General features: G+C 37.3%; 1 protein-coding gene across 15 annotated transcripts in view; it reads left to right on the top strand.

The window, feature by feature from the left end:
- Nucleotides 1-19937, top strand: part of RALYL (RALY RNA binding protein like) — a 698583-nt gene that overhangs the window by 541023 nt on the left and 137623 nt on the right. For all 15 annotated transcript variants that reach the window (XM_023517681.1, XM_023517659.1, XM_012810159.1 and 12 more), the window contains one exon: nucleotides 10995-11070. In XM_023517681.1, the coding sequence (XP_023373449.1) occupies nucleotides 11003-11070 (68 nt within the window). In that variant the 5' untranslated portion in view covers nucleotides 10995-11002. The remainder of the gene's footprint in view (nucleotides 1-10994; nucleotides 11071-19937) is intronic.

The following is a 19937-nucleotide window of genomic DNA, read 5'->3' as shown; positions in this document are numbered from 1 at the left end:
AAAAGAAAATGTCAGTATGTTTTTACATAATCTCTCTTTTCTGCCTATCGCAAAGGAATTTTAGTAATATTTGATTTTTTAAGAACCACCTTGTAAATCCTTTACATGTTCACTACATTTTGTTAAAAATTAGTTGGATATCTCTAATTAAAGTATTTAGTAAAATTCAAATTTTTATGTTTTTAAAGAATTTAAATATTAAATGAAATTTTACAAATGAAAAGACAAAAAAAAAAAGAAAAGACAAATTTATTCTTCCAAAAGCAAAGAAAGAAGTAAATAAACACAAAAATCTGACAATATATAAGGTTTAATCTTCAGTATCTATTGACATGAAAAATCTCAACTTAGGGGAAAGTCTTTAATGGAGCTCCTATTTACAAATAGGTAGTTACCTCCTGTGCCAGGAGGGAATGAAATCAAGAATGCTCATAATTGTATGATATCTACATTTGCTAAGACATTCAGAAGGATATTAAAACACTTTTTGATAAGTTTCAACATAGAAAATATCTTCAAAAAAGTACTCTGTGAAGAGCAGTAAAAAGACTAGACCTATGAAAGTGTTTGGGGTGAACTATTTACATGTTTCAATATAAAAGTAGAACTTGGAATCTCCTCCACTTACCCTCATTGTCTGTGAACTCATCATTTTTCTTAACACCCAAAAGAGGAAATATTTTCTCAACTGAAAATATTATGTTACTAAGTAGAGTCATTTGAAAATCTCAATAATGTCAAAACTCCTAATGGCAATATGAAACTTTGATGATTGGAAAATTATGAGTCACAGAAGCTCAGATGGTACCCTCAAGACTGAGTTGATTAACTCATTCACTTAGTTAACAAACAGTAAGCTTCATCTCTAAGTCAAATATTGTTCTAGGTTCATCAAATATATTTGTGAACAAAATAAAGATCAATGGGGGGAGTTAGCAATGAAGAAAAAACAATAAATATATAAATTGTATCATGCATTAAGAGAGATAAATGCTTTGAAAAACAGAAATTAAAGCCATGTAATAGAGACTGTGAGTGTGAGTAGTAGGGATATGGCATGTTACAATACCAAATAAATAGGTGGGGAGGCAACATTAGAACAGTGATTTGAAAGGATTGAGGGAATTAGCCATGGACTGCTTAGGGGGAGAAAGTCAGGGGAGAGGAAACAGCTAAAACAAAGGGAAAAGACATACCAACTACGTTTGAGATTCAGCAAGGAGCCCAGATTAGCTGGAAAGGAAGAATATAGGGATGGTGGTAGGAATGAGGCATATGATGGGTAAGAGAGAAAATGTGGCTGGTAAGAGAGAGATTGTGGATGCAGGTGGCCTAGTTAAAAATCCTCTAAACATTGTAGTTTACACTACAGTTAGAATTTTATCTGATTCTTTTGTATTCTTTTCTTTAGCTTGGCTTTGTTATTAAATATCAGATACCTTATTTCACTCCTGTCTTTGGTGAAGGATCTTAGATCTTTTCTATATCCTTGATTCTTTCAGGTTTAGATGCAGTCAAAAGAACACTTTGAAGTGTTGCTTTCTCATGGAATTCTTAAGAATAAGATCTGATTTGATGGCTTTTTATGTATGCTTGTAAAGATTTTATGAAAAACTAATCTTTTTAAAATTAAAATTGCTAAATATTTGAAAATTTGGCAAAAAATTATAAAGGTCTCGTGCATAAGCAATGGATTTTATTTTTTAATTAAAAAGTCAAGTTTCATCAGGCTGGGCACAGTGGCTCATGCCAGTAATCCTAGCACTCTGGGAGGCCAAGGCAGGTAGATTGCCAGAGCTCACAGGTTCGAGACCAACCTGAGCAAGGGTGAGACCCTATCTCTAAAAAATAGCCAGGTGCTGTGGCAGCACCTGTAGTCTCAGCTACTTGAGAGGTTGAGGCAAGAGGATCACTTGAGCTCAAGAGTTTGAGGTTGCTGTGAGCTATGATGCCAAGGCACTCTACTCAGAGGAATAAAGTAGACTCTGTCTCAAAAAAAAAAAAAAAAAAGTCAAGTTTCATCAACAGAATAGTGGTCTGGAGTGAGAACTCCTGAACTTGAACTTGGGGTTATGGCACCAGTGCTTCTTAGTTATATTATCATTTTCAGATAACTGATAGATAAGAATCAACAATAAGGCTGATAGCACAAGATTATTCTAAGATTTTTTAAATTTTAGATTAACATGGGGGTACATTCCCTTAAGTTGCATAGTTTGTTTTTGTAAGGTTAGAGTTGATGTGTCCTTCCCCCAGGAGATGTGCAGCACACCTGTGCCATGTACCTTTGGAGTAGGAACTTACCCAAACTCTTCACCTTCCCCCTCCCACTTGAATTTCACTGTGGTTTTGTCTCTCATGAGTACGTGGTTGTTAATCAAATAGTTGTGATTTGCTGCTGTGTACATGTGACGTTTGGTTTTTCATTTTTGTGATACTTTACTTAGAAGAATGGTCTCCAATTCAAGCTTAATTGTTACAGAAGATACAAAATCTCCATCATGTTTATATCTGAATAATACCCCCATGGTATACATATGCTGCAATCTATTAATCCATTCATGTATGAAGGGCACTTAGGTTGTTCCCACATCTTTCTGATTGTGAACTGTGTTACTCTAAACATTCAAGTGCAGGTGTCTTTATAATAAAATGACTTTTTTTTCCTTTTGGGTAATAGTGGGGTTGCAGGATCAAGTGGTAAGTCTACTTTCAATTCTTTAGGAATCTCCATACTACTTTCCATACAGGTTGTACTAGTTCACAGTCCCACCTACACTACACGAATGTTCCTTTCTCTCCACATCCACGCCAGCATCTGTTGTTGTGGGAGATTTTTTGTTTTTGTTTTTGTTTTTGCGGGTTTTGTTTTTGCGGGTTTTGCGGGTTTTGTGAGTTTGAACCTGCCACTTCCAATATTTGGGGCCAGCACCCTACTCCTTTGAGCCACAGGCACCACCTAGATTTTTTTAATGCAAAACTTTGATAAATTATTAAATAATGTACAAATGTTAGTGACTATTATTATCATCAAAGATGACATTACGATAGCATTGTTCCATCTTAAGAACAAAGGCTTTCTTAAGCCTTTAGAAAAGCATTTTTCAAATATCTTTCCTAAAAGTCTTATTTTTCTGCTCAGAATGCTTACTACTCTCTTTTCAAAATACCTTAAAAATAAAATTCTTAAAAGATAACTGAAGGAAGGAATCCAAGCTGAATATGTTTCAGTACTTCTCAAACGTGAATGTGTGTAGCAATCAACTGGGCATCTTGTAAAAATACAGATTCTGGTTCTTCGGGACCGGATTACACTGAGTTGTGCATTTCCACATGTCCTCTAGACTCCTAGATGATACAGATGCGACTCGTCTTTGAGTATCCGTGAAGTATATTACTCTCCACATAAAATACATTTAACTTCCTAACACTAACATTTCATTATACTTATGAATTATAACATCCTTAGAACAGAGCCTTGGTGTTTTAAACAAATAGAAAGTCATAGCAAAAAGGACCAGGGAATAAAGGCCACATATACATATAATAAGAGAGAAATTAGAAAAAGAAAGGAACAAAAAGAAGTAATACCCAAATCCTGGTCTTTTTGCTTCACTGACATACAACCTGAAAGTTTTCAAGGAAAGTGGTAATCCAGACTCTCGGTTGGTTGAACTTTACTTTCTTTAAGGAATCTTTTTACTTGAGTATAAATGTGAATAAGCTCTTACAATTCAATGATGTTCATAGTGAAAGGCCTGTGTGTTAATCATGAATATGTGGCTAATGTGCCTAACGGGATGTTTCACTGTGTAATTTTCATCTTAATTACCCCTAATATTTTTTTCTACCATTGATGTCAATAAACCACTAAGTGTATTTGTAAAATTGTTAAACAAAATTCTAAACATATTCAGGTACTGCTGGTGAATACTTATCTAAATTTTATGTTTGATTCATTTGGTTTCTGTTGGCTTTATTGCTTAATAAAATATGTCATCCTTTCTTTTTTAAATTTTTTTATTTTTGCTGTTTTCTGCCAGGGCTGGGTTTGAACCCACCACCTCCGGCATTTGGGGCCGGCGCCCTACTCCTTTGAGCCACAGGCACCGCCCCATCCTCCATTTTTAACTTCGGTAGAGATAAAGATGTTCATGGAATCTAGAAAACGCTTCTTAAAAAAACTTATCAAGGTAACAAAAGAAATAAAATAATAGGGAAAAAATCCAAGTTGAAAGCTTTCAGATTAAATGAATTTAAATTTGATAATTACCTGTACAACCATTGGTGTGTGCTTGGTAACTTGTGAGGAAACGTGCTTGTGTTCTCTGCCAAATAACTTCAGACTAGATATTGATTAAACATGCACCAAAGCCACAATGATTTATCAAGTTTCATGGACATGGACATTTACATTTCAAAGAAAATCAAAGATATTTTGACAATTGCCTAATAAGAGCTTTAACTGGAACAGCGAACAAACAAAACCAAAGAGCAGAAACAGGTCTATAGGGCTCGAGTGATAGACCTGGGGCTTTAAGTAGAATTTTCTGGTAGATATGATTCTATAAAACATCTAACATTAGAATCAGTGTCTTAGGAAGCATTGAGCTCATTTATCAAAAATAACCCATAAGGGCATTCTCAGCACTAGAGGACAGGTACCATGTTCCTGAAGCATGAAGTCTGCATCTTCATTGTGACACTTACCACATTTTCTACAGTGAATGGGGTGAAGGGCAAGTTTGCCTTTCCCTGTGATATCCTTGAGCACACGACGTTCATATTCATTTACCCAATCCTTAGCACAATATCAGACATGTTTTGTATGTTCAATAACTTCTTTGATCAATAAAAATGCATGACCCATGGCATTTTTATTTTCTTCTTAATGTAATCTTTGTAGGAAATAGTAGATATGAATGGATATCCAAGTGTATGTGTCCACTTTTTTTTTTTCACTTCAGTTTTTATTGGGGAAAAAACCAGTTTGAATCTAAGAAGTCACATACAATAATCAGACTTATCAGGTAATTAGTAAGAAGTTCAAGTTTTCACTTTTATTTGCCCTTGCAGACAGAGCCTGGGAGCATGGACTATTTTCTGGTAACAAATGGGAATCTGGCCAACCAGTGATCTTTACATTAGCATTCTAATAACCAGAGGCCAATGTGCGGTAGTGCTGTGTCAGAACTAATTTATGAAACTGGATCCACAGGCTCATTAAAGTGGTCACAATTCAGTGACTGCCCAGTAAAATTAGACTACAGTTTCATTCTCATAACAGTGAATATTTTAACATGCTATTAAGGACATATTTCAAATGTTAAAACTAGCTTTGACTCTGTGAGGGGAAAACAACAAGATTTGAAAGCCATTCACTTTTGTACAAAATGGGCCCCACTCTCAACTGCTGGAAGAAAATGCTTCAAATGTTCATAGTTTAGAGCCCAGGGTGGGCAGCATTTGCATTTGCAAGTCTGGGGCTTTTTTTTTTTTCAGAATAAAATCTTGCACTGCTGTGCAGCTCCAGCAAACCATAGGATTGTGAACCTACCTGGCCAGAAAATCTCAGGCAGCTCAGCTGGGAGTCAAATTTTCTTCTGTTGCTGCCAGACAAATCTCCCTACAGCATTCCTTTCACCGTATTCCTCCCCCACGACGCCAAAACTCCTGGGTTCTTAGAGTGCATTGCTTTACAGTCTCCCTTCCACAGCCAATCCAGATTTGAGTCGTGTAGAATGTGCACCATGCAAAACTTGGTCAAGCTCAAAGGAGCAAAGAGATGTCACAGGGAAAAGCAAAACTGCTGAGTCTGGGGCAACTCCCCTCCAGGTCTGCTGCTGACTCTCAGGCTGTCACCTCCCCATGCTGGGCAAGGCGTTCCCCTCAGCTGCTGGCTCAATGCTTGGCACATGGACCATTCTCAGTAGTGAAGATGATTGTAGTGACCTGAACCTAATGACAGAAATATACAAGCTGTTTAATTTCTCAGCATCTCAAACTTCTTTATACACGAAGTGGGAATAATGATTCCTGCTCTGCTTATTTCACAGGGCTGTTTTGATGGTCTAAACTAATAATAATGACAAAAACACTTTTTAATGGTATGGTGCTTATACTTGGGTAATGTATGGTTATATCCATTCACTTGTCAAACATAACAGACTGTTTTCTTTATCTCCTGAATTTTTATTCAATGGAACAATAATGAATCCCTAAATCTTCTAAATGTGAACAATAAAAGACTCTGAATGACTTTTCCTGGCAGTCTGTATGCTATGGCTGAATTATTTAGACTTCTATTTAAGCCTGGGGAGTAAAAAAAAAAAAAACTCAAAGGATAAAGATTTTCCTTTTAGTTAATTCTTTCAGAAAACTTTTAAATTTTTCACATTGATAAGCCACTATCGATAATTTGGATGCTGCATTTTACTATTATGTATCACTTTCATATCAAGCTTAAATTTCTCTAAAAAAATGACAAGTCACCACGCACTGCTTGCTCGTGATAGAAGTAAGTAGCAAGTGTCAGTTTGTTATATCAACATAAATAATATGTAATCTAAAAATATTAACTTTTTAAATGACAATTTTACAAACTGAATTCCTGGCAAAGAAATAAATGCTAAAACATTTTCCAAATATGCTAAGAGTTTCTTATAAACCAGTGTTCTGGAAGAATTCTGATTTTCTGGATGCTAAGAGATGCGCCTTCCAAAATTACTCCTTATTTCCAAATATAACATACCATGTAAGGACATTTGAGTTTTAGATACGTTCTAGATATGTTTCTCAGGGGGAGGCAGGGTTTTATCTGTTAGTATGTAGTACAAACATTCAAGAATGTGTATATAGCATTCTTACCCAACTATTTTACCATGATTCATTTGCTTCACAACATACCACCTTCCAAAACATTATTCAGATAAACATCACTTTAGGAAATACGTTAGCAGAGTGTGTTTTCTTAGACTCACACAAGGATATACCTTTGGCTTGTATGAATTTACCTGGCAATAGATTCACTGGGCAGCTGCAGGATAAACAACATGGTGCCTTATTGAAGGGTGTGAGAAGGTAGGTGAAATGATTACTGCCTTCAGAAGTCCAAGGCCAAAGGACACACGTACTCCATAGTCAGTGCCATGGAGATGATGTGAACAAGTAAAACAGGTGCAGAGATGGAGTCACATCTATTTGGGTACAGAACTGGAAGTATCTTCCTGAGGGCTGAAAGCAAGACATAGGTAATACACCTACAGGTTGCTCGGATGAATACCTTTACACCTGCTGGCCACCATTCTGAGGATGACACCCTGGAATAGTTCAATCGCAGTTTGCCTCATCTCTCTCGCAGTTTGCCTCTCTCTCTCTCTCAAGTCAGAATCGGTTCAGCTCATTGACTTTTTCAGTTCTGTAATTTTACAGTTATTTCTGTCACAGTATTGCTTATTTAGTTTTCAAATAAAGAAGAAAAGAAGATTAGCTGAATTTTTGAGAACAGTTAATACACTTTTTAATTAACTCACTGTGAGAAGATAGAGCTACTAGCCCAAGAGGATTTTATTCAGTTGTTTGAATCTGATGTTGAATACTAGAAGGGTAATTTTTGAGCAAATTTTACATTTTTCTCAGGTATTTTCATGCTCACTTAAAATAATTGAAACTTCAAAAGAGAAATGGGTCTGTTCTATGTGTTTTTTAGTAGATACTCACACAGGCTCATTATGCTATATGACAAAATGCAAGTGCCCCCTCCCTTCAGGGGAGGCTGTGCTATCACGGGCAGCTCCTCGCCGCAGGTCAAGTGTTAGTTCCCTCCTGTTTCATCCCTACGGCTGCAAGTGTGATGTGCAGTGCACCCAACAGAAATGAGCCTTTTCATCAGAATTCTATAAAATGGTGCCCGCTTGGTTTCACTAATCCTCAGCACAAGAATATGATTTTAATAGCCAGGTAAGAGTAGGTAATTCCTAGTCACTGTGGAAAAGTACAGGTATCTATGTTCCAGGCTGGTGGAAAGGCCCTATACTATGTTCCTAGATCCCTGTACTTTCTCTGGGAATTTAACCAGGGAATAAATTCCCAGTGACTGGGAATTTAACCAGGCTTTGGGAATATGCCAGACCATTGCTGAGAGTGATTAAATTCAGATTCTTCCTTGAGGATAATATAAGAGTTCTGAACATTAGTATATGGTATAAATCTGTAAATTCAGAAGCCTAAGGAATAGCACTTTGTTTTCTGTACCCCAATGCTCTACTTGATTTATTTATTTTTTTAATTTTGCTTTCAACTGGCTTTCACGCATCTTAGTTTGGAGTTTTGGTTTTTAATTTTCTTTTTTTTTTTTTTTTAATTTTCTTCCTTTAGAGATTCTCTTGCGCCTGTAGCCTCCCATGTCACTGGGACTACAGGCAACCTGCCACAACGCCCGGCTTGTTTTTTGGTAGAGACGAGGTCTCACTCTGGCTCATTCTGGCTCAAGATGGTCTCGAACCTCTGAGCTCAGGCAATCCACCTGTCTCAGCCTCCCAGAGTGCTGGGACTACAGGCATGAGCCACCACACCCAACCCAGATGTTCTACCTGAAAGCCCTAATGTGAGTGGTAGAAAATTGAATCTTGCTCATTTTTCCTCTTGCCCTGCCTTGTGAGTAACTCACATAGTACCAGGATAGTCAGAGCATAAACCTCCAGGAGGTAGCTGTGTCATGAACCACAAGGTTCCTGCTAAGATGCTACTCACCCTGTTTGTATGGTTTATTCAAGGCCGATTGCTCTTGAAGCATGAGAACCTGAGTTAAGCTGGATTGTCCTAAAAACACAATTAAATCTTATATATATGAGGTTCACTACAAAGGGAATTCTTGCCCATTCAGACCCTGGCAAGGCTTTATGTCCACTGTGATTAACTGAACTCACTGCCACTCCATGTCCCTGGACTACCTCCTGCCTCTCACACACTCCTCCCTCTTGCTAAAGCCACGTTTTGGACGATGACAAACACAGCAGCGCAAAATATACAAACAGTCATGCAGATGCTCCTCAACTTACAACAGGGCCTGCCTAAGGTGAAAGTATCATAAATTGAAAATGTACGGCTGACTGGGAGCTCTGGCTCCCTGCCACTGCCCAGAATAGCAAGAGAAGTATAGTTTCTACTGAAGGCATATTGCTTCATAACCATTGTAAAGTAAAAAAATCATCAGTTAAACCATGCTAAGTCGGGGAGTGTCTGCATTGAAGTATAAATTTTTATACATTTCAAGGAAAATCCTGCAGTTGAACAGAGCTCAATGTTTAGAAGAGACAACAGATTTTCTTCTGCATTTTTTAATACTTGGAAGAGAGGCTAACGTCTGGTAGTACTGAGTTTAACAGTGTTTCATGGAAAGCTCTCCATTGTATGAATGTGCTGTCAAACTCCTAAGCACATCTTCAGAGCCACTGCTAAGGAAAAGAATGCTGCAGTATTTTTGCTGACAGACTTGAGTGTTAAGCTTGAAAATATTAATTCATGAGAATAGTTTAACATTTTCATCTTACAAGTCATGGAGTCTAAGCTTGAACTATATAATTGATGTCATGATTTTCTATGGCCTTGTGTCTTCCACAGTCATCATGGACCTTAAAAACTTAACAGAAATCTACATTTGTTACTCGTGCTTTTTCATTGCAACTATGCCACATAGGAAAGGTTCAGACAAGCCTCAGTCTTGGCTGTGCCTTATTCCAAGTCATGTAAGAGTCATTGTCTCCGTGATTCATTCTTAGGTTTGTCCTCTCCTCAGAACCCCCAAGTTATATTCTACTCACATCAGACTAATCGGGTTTCTACTCATTTTCTCATACCCACTAATCCACCCACCAAGCCTGTTGTCTTTTCTCACAATATACCAGCTCCCAATCTTGGCTAAACCACTTATTTACCAAGTTGGTTTTACTATCTCTGACTTTAATATTTATCAAAATGCAGTTTACCCTTTTTATTCTCACTTTCTTTTTTAATTCTTTATTCATTATTAATTACCTGCAACATAAAATTTATAAAACTTTAAAGCTGAAAGAATAATGCTATAATATAAACCCAGGTCCTCATCACCCAGTTTAAGACATAGTACTTTGTAATTAACCAGCTATCCCTTCTAAGTCCCATTTGATTGTCTGTTTTTACCCCAATGTAGGATATATTCTTTGAACTCCTTACTTTCTTGGTAGTTGTACATTGCATTTTTTAAAGAGACACATTATATTTTATCCAGAATTTCTGGCTGGTTTGGGGGGTGGATGGGTCAGTGTAGTTAGTACACTGTGAAAGGCTTAGCACCTATAGCTCACTGGTGAGGGCACTAGCCACATACACTGAGGTGGGCAGGTTTGGACCCAGCCTGGGCCTGCTAAACAACGACAACTTGCAACAAAAACAAAAAAATAGCCAGACATCGTGGCTGGCACCTATAGCCCCAGCTACTTGGGAGGCTGAAGGAAGAGAATTGCTTAAGCCCACGAGTTAGAGGTTGCTATAACCTGTGACACCACAGCACTCTATTGAGGGTGACATAATGAGACTCTATCTCAAAAAAGAAAAAAAATTACACTGTGCAAGAAACACAAGTCTTCCTCTTTTCTTCTGTCAAAGTCGTATCTCTCACTTTTTTCAAAGCTTTTCTAAAAGTTCACCACCTATAGATTTTCCTTTGTACTATCTCTTTGAAAATTTTAAATTTATTCAATCTAGTTGTTTATTTGACTTGCCAAAATTTCTCTACCCAAGTTCTGAATTTCTTAAAAGTTTTACATATTTCCTTAAGATTGCGACTGATTAATTATAGCATATACTGTTTTGTCATGTACTTAAGCATCTCATATCTATCTCAGAGACTTGATCCTATTTTCAGTTCAGGAAAGCAAAGTATGTGTTCTCTTCTTTTAACTAATATTTAGGTATAACATTTTCTTAATCAGTGCTGTTTAATTTTATACTTTCAGATATCAACATGGCAGGAGAACCCAAACCATATAGACCAAAACCTGGGAACAAGCGGCCCCTCTCTGCACTTTACAGGTAAGTAAATAAACACTGTTTGACTGTATTTAGTAGTGAAATTTCTTTATAGCTTTCTAAGATAATACAACCTATAAGGTATTAACTATTTTTGAATTACTGGCATAAAGTACAACCAAATGTTTTTGATCTACGTATCATGCATAGGTAGATGCATATCATGCATCATGGGCAGGGATCTTGAATACCTAAATATACCTCTTTATACAACCTTATAGAAGGTATTTCTCCCTTATACAACCCTTCTAGACGATATTTCTCTACTGAAATCTAATGAAAATTTCTAATGGACCTGGCAGACAAATGGGTGGAGAGGACAATGTCGGTTGATTATTTACAGCATGCCACGTACTGTGGGTGTTTGACATATGTTGTTTAGTTTAATTTAATTCTCACAACAGTTCTGTGATGTAGCTATGCCTGTTCTCATCTTGCAGATCAAAGACCTGAGATGCAGTGTCTTAGTGATTTTTCTCAAGGTCACACTCCTAGTAAATGATGGCACCAATTGTCAAACTAACGCCTTCTGTTGCCATACCTGAAATACTTTACACTCAATCACGTAGCCTCTTTTGTTACAAATACATGGTCCCCTCGTGCCCATTTTTCCCTACCAGTAAATATAGTCCTTCTCTCCATAGGAGAGACAGACCCAATTCTTTTACCCTTTCCTAAAGTCCTTGGGTCTGAGTTCAGTAATGTTCTGAGCTTTCCCTCTACATGCCCCAGTATGTCAGCATTCCTCTCTGTATTCAGAGCTCCAGGAGGATAAAGTGAGCTAGATTTAGCACCTTTGTTGTTCTGTATGTACCTTTCTTTCCCACCAAATATTTTATTACTTTTTACAAATCAACAAAAATACATAAATACATAAATAAAATGGAGTAAAAACATAAAATTAGGTTAAGTAGAGTTCCATCGATGTGGGGAAGGGAACAAAAATAAACTCATATAACTTTCTGTTCTTTTAAAAGAGCCACTTTGGAGAAAAAAATCATGTTATACTGTTAAACCACACGTCCCACTTCAAGTACTTTTGCCGTCAGATTTTGTACTGTTGAGTGCTGACTTTGCAACTATCTCTGTTAAATTCCCTTTTGTTAAATCTGTCCAATTGTTCCAGGCTATTGAGATCTCCTATCATCCAATTTATTTGGTCCTTCCCCAGATACAGATCATCAGTCCATCAGTACCCACATCCAGAGAGTTAATTTAAGTGTTGAGCGAGGCTTCCTTCTTTTCTGATATCATTTGGATAAAGGAGAATTATGTTATCTATGTTAAAATTGATTGTGTTTCAATTTAGTACACGCAGAGTAAAAAGAGTCCTTAAAGATAGCTTGGAGCTCTTTCTGACTCTTTCTTCTCTGAAAACTAGCGTATCTCCTTTTCAGCTACTCACAGCCTCATTTCCCAAACTTTGAGATAAAAGGGTTGGAATTAAATTACTTCTAGAATCCTACTTATGCCTAAAACTCCAGGGTTCTTTATTGTCTGGCCATCAGATATTTTTAAAGCTATGTTGAAAAATACATCTTAATTTCTGTTGTCATTTTGACTGTTTTCATTTTAAAGAAAAATTTTATATAGAAGTAGAAAGGGACAGAACATTATCGGTAATGGGGCAGTATCGACCTTAAAGAGGAGAGATGAAGTTGTCAAGAAAAGGTGAAATGACAATTTCCACACTTTGTTTGAGGGAAAGGACGTGGTTTATAAAACGGAGAAATGCAAATTATATTTTCATCAGATTCGTTTTTAAATGGATACACAGAGCTGCAGCTAAGACTGAACATTTGAAAAGTCATTTTTCTGTTATTAACAAAACAAGCTGGCAACGGCTTTTGTTTTCCTTATCTGCGAGTTGCCACTCTATGCAGGCATCTTCACGTTCATATTTTGCCTGTTCTTGGGTGGTTTTGATTTTCTTATGAGAATGGAAGATCATGACAAGGAAAAAAGTCTTTTTAACTGTTTCTCTATTATAGTTGTATTCCTTTGTGTCCAAAAGAATTAGAAGCAAAATTGTATTTAAATATGGCATATAAATCACATTAGTGGGTACGTGCTTATTTACCCTGTTTTTATCTATTTATGCAAATGAAAGAGGGGGAAACTGAAATTTCAAAATAATAACAAAGGAAGTAGAAAGAATTGCAACTGAGAAAACCCCTTTATGTACATTCTTTTTCATTCTTACATAAGCTTAATAGTAATAATACCTTAATTTTATGCAGACAAACCATGTTTTATGGTCATTATTTATCTATTCATCACAGAACTCCATAAGGCAGGTATCATATGCTTTGCTTTATAAAAAAAAAAAAAAAAAAAAAAGAAGTTTCCAAAACAGTGAAGGATTTGCTGTAAGTAAAATAATAAGATTAGAAACTAAACTCAGGTTTTCAACCTTCAAGTCTAAGGATCTTGCCTTTAGATCACAGCTCCCTAAATGTATTCACTTGCTCCCATCCAAACAATACAGATTATGAAAAGCAAAGATTTTCAGGTCACCACACCTGTGATCAATCACATTTCTATCCATGGATACCGTGCCGGCAGGTGACAGAGGAAAGGCTGTACACGAGACACTGCGTAAGAAGAGCAGAGTTAGTACCTATTTGTGTGGCCATAGGACAGAGGTTTTAAACTTTGAGTCCTTTATTTGACATAATAGTTGTGTAATTTTCTTGAAAACTGAGCAATTGAGGTAAAAAAAAAAAAAAAAAAAAAAACCTAGCTCACTGGAAAGACTATAGTGGCATCTTGGAAAAGGGCTGGTGTCTGCTTGCTTCCTCATTGCATTTTTGCATCTATTTTCTTACCTATAAAATGAGGGAGCTGGAATAGTTCCATTTGTCCACTCATTCGTTCATTTACACGACATCCATTATGTGTCTGTTACGGTCTAGGAACCGTGTAGCTGCTTTTCTAGGCAATTGGCACAGAAAATGCCAAGCTGCAGGAGGAGGACAGAACAGAAAGAAATAAAAGTAAATTATTTGTATAAGGGTAATCTCCAGTTCACCTTCTTTCTCTAAACTGCCGTGTCTCTACAAGTGTTTACTCTGGGCCTTGAAATGATCCGCTGCCCAACTTTCTTCTTCAGCTGTGTCTACTTCAGAGCCATCGTCAACCACAACATGGTGCTCACATGAAATACTCACTGAGATAGAACCTTGTTTCTTCCTTTAGTGGGATTTTCAAGTTAGTCATACAACCGTCACAAAGGGCTTATTGTAAGCTGAGTTAACATATCTAGAAGCTGCAAAAGTAAATAAGACAGAGAGAGACTGTGAAAACTTCCTATCTTACATGTGAGTTAGACGCACCAATAAGTAAGGACAAGCCAAGAGCAGTGTGCATACACTTCTATAAAAGAGTAAATGAGTTATTCCGTCTGCCCAGGGGAAGGAAGTAAATGGTCTGGGAAAGTTATAGTAAGAAGATGACCCTTCTTCTGTTCTGAGCTGGCTTCTATGCAAGCAGATATTCACTCAGCCGATAAAGGAAAAGAAAGGAATGCTCGACCAAGAAAACATATGCAAGGGCAAAGACACAGGCATGAAAAGGAGCCTCTGGGGGTAGGAGCTGGGACAGCCTACTTAGTGGACAGGGGGTAACTGGAATGTTGGGGCAGCCTGGGCTGTGACTACCCCTATATACTGAATTAAGAAGAGTTGCCTTTTACTCTGCAGACAACAGGAAACCATTTGAATATGGTGCCTGATTGTAAATAGAGTGTGAGGGAGAGTGAGAGTCACAGATAAGTCTGGGGTTTCCAGCTCAGGCAACTGAGGGAAAGATCATGTGGTTCGGATAGAAGAAACAGGAAAGACATGATGAGCCGCGGCAGGCTCGGGGGGGAAGGTCGGGGGAGGAAACAGAAAGGAATTATTTCAGGCTTGGGCATGAATTCATAATGACAGACAATTCATTACAAAAAATGCACTTGCAATAAAATGTCTCCCTTTAGAGTCTGTTTGTAAATGAAACATAATTAATCATTTGTGAACATTTCATAAATACTGGACCTGGTCCTAATGGTGAATAGCTAAAGCATTCTCTAGGGAAAATACAGTGCCTTTTAATAATTCTCTGCCTCCAATGTGCTATTTGTATTATACAGTATCTACGGTGCTCAAATATAATAATCCTCCGCCAGGAAGTGAGTTTTTCAGTATGCCAAGTTCCAATTAATATTAAATAATTGTTATGTGAGAGTAGTTGTATGATGGCTTTGCTTCTGCTTGTAGACAGCCCTTTCCTCTCAAAGATACCAGAGAACAAAGACATTATTTATTAGGCCTGAACAAGTACAGGGTTTTGCAGGGGGTGGGTTGTTTGTTTGTTTGTTTGTTTTGGCCAGGGCTGGGTTTGAACCCGCCACCCCTGGCATATGGAGCCAGCGCCCTACTCTTTTGAGCCACAGGCACCGCCCACAAGTACAGGTTTTAATCACCAAAGAGAAGCCCTCTCAGCTCTAGGGAACACAGCTTAGTAATACATGAAGTTTCATCCCACTGATTTTATAGACATTATCAGGTACATTTCTAAACATGATTTTGTGGCAATCGTCCAGTTGCCTTTTTAGCACCCTTCTCACCTCACATAGATGACCATGGGAATCAAGATTATCAATGCAAATAACTTCAAGCCTCCTTCAGGCTGTTTCAGGATAAACAGTAATTACCATCATTGCCATTTTAAGATCACCATGACTGGTGGTGGTAGCATGAATGTGAGTTATATTATGACAACTTCAATAATCAAAAACTTTTCAGAGTGCAAACCAAGTAAGGTGACTCTGCCACAGAATAGCTCTGGTGATTCTTTCGCATCTAAACCTACATAAATGCTATCATCATCTCTCATGACAGCTCTGGCACATCATGAAAGGGGGGCCCACTCAGGTGAGCTAAAATGTGCCCTAGAATCCTGACTGTAGACTTGAGAGTAATAGTAAGTTATTTCAGGTAATGCCAAATAGCAAAAATCAACATGGAGGAAAATCACACTAGACATTTCACATCATTGACTGGCACTATTTTCTGAGGTATGTTTACCAATTGGATATTGGACATTTTATTTCTTTTCTGTCTCCTCTTATAATGTCGAAGATAATGCACGTTCACTTTCAGAATCTTAATACTCCCAGTGTCAGTGCCTCCCTTCCATTCCACCTGCCTAGCCAGGTGGGTCCAGGAAGCCCTGGTCACCAAGTGGAGTGTGAGGAACAGAGGGAAGCATTTGTTCCTCTTCCTTATACCAATAGTACCTCCTGTCCTGACACAAACACACGCATAAACACTGATTTGCCAATTTTGTTAATTTTGAAAGTATGCTACTGCTGGGTCTGTGTAGCAACTACAGTCTCTTTTTATTCCTACTCCAATCTTTCCTATGCAACCAAATTATTGACATGTGGCTGCCAATATCTACAAGAAAAATGCAAAAAAGAAAAAGTGAATACTTCTAAAACTCCAAATTGAATATCTATACATCTAGGTAATTGAGGGTGAGTTCTCGCTGATTCAGAGTCCCCAGATGAATGTTGAAATGCTTTTGTGCCCAAAAAGGTCCCCAAAGTTTGCTTGATGGATGGTTTCAAATTGTGCAAATGTTTTACAGGGGTTTGTTTGGAAAAGTGTTAGATAGGCCTGCCTCCTAAAACAACAACAGCATTGCCAGTGGTTTGAACCTAATCTCTTATTCTTCAGCTTCTTTGGCTGTGGAAAGGAAAATAGGAAAATCTCCTGAAATATGACATCATTAAGAAACCTGGAGCCTTTAGAGATGCTTTACACATTTTTGTTATCCTCATTATTGTGATTATTCAAAAAAGCCTATAATTTATATATATAATTAAATATATTTAATTACCTAAAATTACTTTCTATTACTCTCAGGTCTACTGTCAGGATTCTAGGTCACACTTTGGTTCACCTGAGTGGGTTTAAACTCTTTTAAATGAGTTTTTAGCTATGCTGGTGTTGCTAAAATTCACACAACTAAACAGATTAATGTTTTCTATAACTTCTCTAAAAATAAGAGTTGTTTTTTTAAAGATTACTTTTAATTATAGTAGGTCCCTCATATTTTAACACTAAGCAAATGTCACTTACAGACCTTTTCATTTAAAATGTTCAAAAAAATGCTGACACAATATGCATTAAAATAGTCCTGCTGCAGGCAATTCTCTCTGGTAGGTTAAAGAATGGCTTATTTGCAGTTTTCTGTTATGCATTTAATGCATGAATATCTATGAATACCTTCTTGCATGCAGAAAAAACAGAGTAGAGATAGAGGAAGACTTTAATATAGAGGATTCATCTCTGAGACCTCTGTAATTTATGTTGCTGGTCTTCTGGTTATTTAAAAGAGTATGATTCTATTTGTTCGATTTGAGATATTTTATGATAAAAGAAGCAAAACTGTGCAACCAATATGGCATTCACTGTGTAAGGGGCACACATATAACCTTGACTCAATTTGTACAAAAAACCAAATATATAAACAAAACATGTGTACCCCTTAATATTCTGATTTTTTTTAAAATGAAGAAATTAACAAGTGCCAAGAATTAGGAGGAAATTGAGGGAGGAAAAGGCAAGTAGAATCAGGCAAAAGTTTAATTATGCTAAGAAAATTTATGTGATGATAAAGTATTTCTTGTGAGCAAAAAACTTAGCTATGAGTTTCCTGGAAGTCATGGCAAAATGGGGAGCATGATTGATAATCTGTTTAAGCAGATAGTAAAAGAAAACATTTGAATGTGTTGGAAGAAACTATTTTTTTCTAATTCTATCCTCTGAAAGAAACTTATCGATGAATTTTCTACACAGCTTAGCAGTTACCACCCTAAGTAGAATTTATGCACTACAACACACAGCATTTCAAAGCTGATGGCATTTTTCTTACGAAGTTGCCCTATAAAAACCAAGAAAAACCTGCAGTAGGGTAAGCCACACAGAATTCTTTTCTGTTTCTCCTGAGGCAATTTATCATTCTATGACATCCTGTGACCAAATTTACCATCCTGTGAAAATCTGAGAGTGCTGTTCCATACAGCTGGACCAACAGAACACGTCTGGCTTCAAATTACCAACAGAGCTGTATGCTTGTAGGGGGCAGAGGCAAGAGTGTGCTGACATCTTGGTTGGCTTGTCCACCCTTTCACAAGAACTAGAAAAAAAATATTATGTTTGGATGTCTACAGCCAGATCCAACTTGACCTTAGCAATCTTCTGCCTCGGGGGTGAGGAGGAGTGGGAAAGGGATGGTCAATCTAACAGGAGAAAGAAAGGACTTGGGCAGTGCCTGTGGCTCAGTGAGTAAGGTGCCGGCCCCATATACTGAGGGTGTCTGGTTCAAACCCAGCCCCAGCCAAACTGCAACAAAAAAATAGCCGGGCATTGTAGTGGGTGCCTGTAGTCCCAGCTACTTGGGAGGCAGATGCAAGAGAATCACCTAAGCCCAAGGAGTTGGAGGTTGCTGTGAGCTGTGATGCCACGGCACTGAAAAAGAAAAAAGAAAAGAAAAAAAAAAAGAAAGTACTGAAATTTCATGTCATCCTTATAATTGGCTTGTGCACATGGAAACAAGCCACTGGTTTCTTCTAGCTGTTGATTTACTGCACTTCAAAAAACTGCAACCCTATCATGAAATAGTCGCTCACTTTCTTGAGAGTTTTCTGCTCAACCAAAGAGCTCCTCACCAGCTGGACTGGCGTTATGGCTTTTTACTCTATCTGCTCCTCGCATCTCTGTGTTCTTCTTGGTTTGTATGACGTGATATTGATGTTAGAACCCTGACAGGAATGCCGGTATTCCTTCCCTTTGGGATTTATAGTATCTGCACTCTCAGTGTTGATTTCATTTTTTCTCATCACTTTGTTGGTGGTGTCCATTGCCGTTGGATCCAGTGACCTGCTTCCTGTGAAAGGGTCATCCTTAGCAGAGGATTTAGGGCCTTGAACTTCTAAAGTAAGTTAAATTAATAAGTCAATTTTTTTTTTTTTTTTTACTTTTAGGATTACCTTATTCTGTTATTGCTTACTGAGGGCTCCATCTTCTTAATCTACCATTTGTTCAAGATTCCAGGATATGTTTCCCATTCTCCATCACTATATGGAAGGGAGCATGAAAGAAATTGAAATGTGTCTAATGATTTACCTCTAAATGAATCAAATTAAAGACTAAAATATCTTTTAATGCTACAGTGCTACCTTCTTATCATACTGTTGGGGAAATATAATTAAAATAAAATCTCTTCCGAGCCCAGAAATCCACTCCACAAAGCCATTAGAGGAAGAAACCTCTTACATTATTGAATAAGCATTAAACCAGAATGTGGTGCATATCATAGGAAACCCTCTAAGAGATTGAACACAGAAAGGAATGTATATTTGTATAGACTGATTCATGCCACCTATTTTGTATGTGTTTTCAAGCAATAGCTAACTAGTCCTCAACAGAAGAGCTTGAAAGTGGCATTTATCATAGATAGTTCAACTTACTTTCCGTGGTAATTGGAAATTTATGGTATCAATTGGTAATTGATCATTTATGCTAGCTACTTGACTTCATTCAAAAGTAAAACAAACTTCTCTTGTCCTTATTACAGGAGGGAATTTTATAATTTGGAGCAGTCCTGCCTTCCTTACCCTTGCCCCCACATAAGCTGGGTATTAGGGGAGCTACCTCCCTTCATGTTCACATTTCAAAGGGATGGCTCCCAAATCTATGGAAAGGTATCTGTAGGTCTTAAACCTGATGAAATACCAATCTAGTCTTCAAAAAGATTTATATGCAGTATACATTTCAAACAGAGTAGTTTAACAATTAACAGTTTTCTAAAGTAAATAC

Source organism: Otolemur garnettii, unplaced genomic scaffold (assembly GCF_000181295.1).
Source record: "Otolemur garnettii isolate 467f Iridium unplaced genomic scaffold, OtoGar3 scaffold00004, whole genome shotgun sequence".
Classification (NCBI taxonomy): Eukaryota; Metazoa; Chordata; class Mammalia; order Primates; family Galagidae; genus Otolemur; species Otolemur garnettii.
Note: the sequence above shows the minus strand (reverse complement) of the source record. Positions and strands in the feature narration are given on the sequence as shown.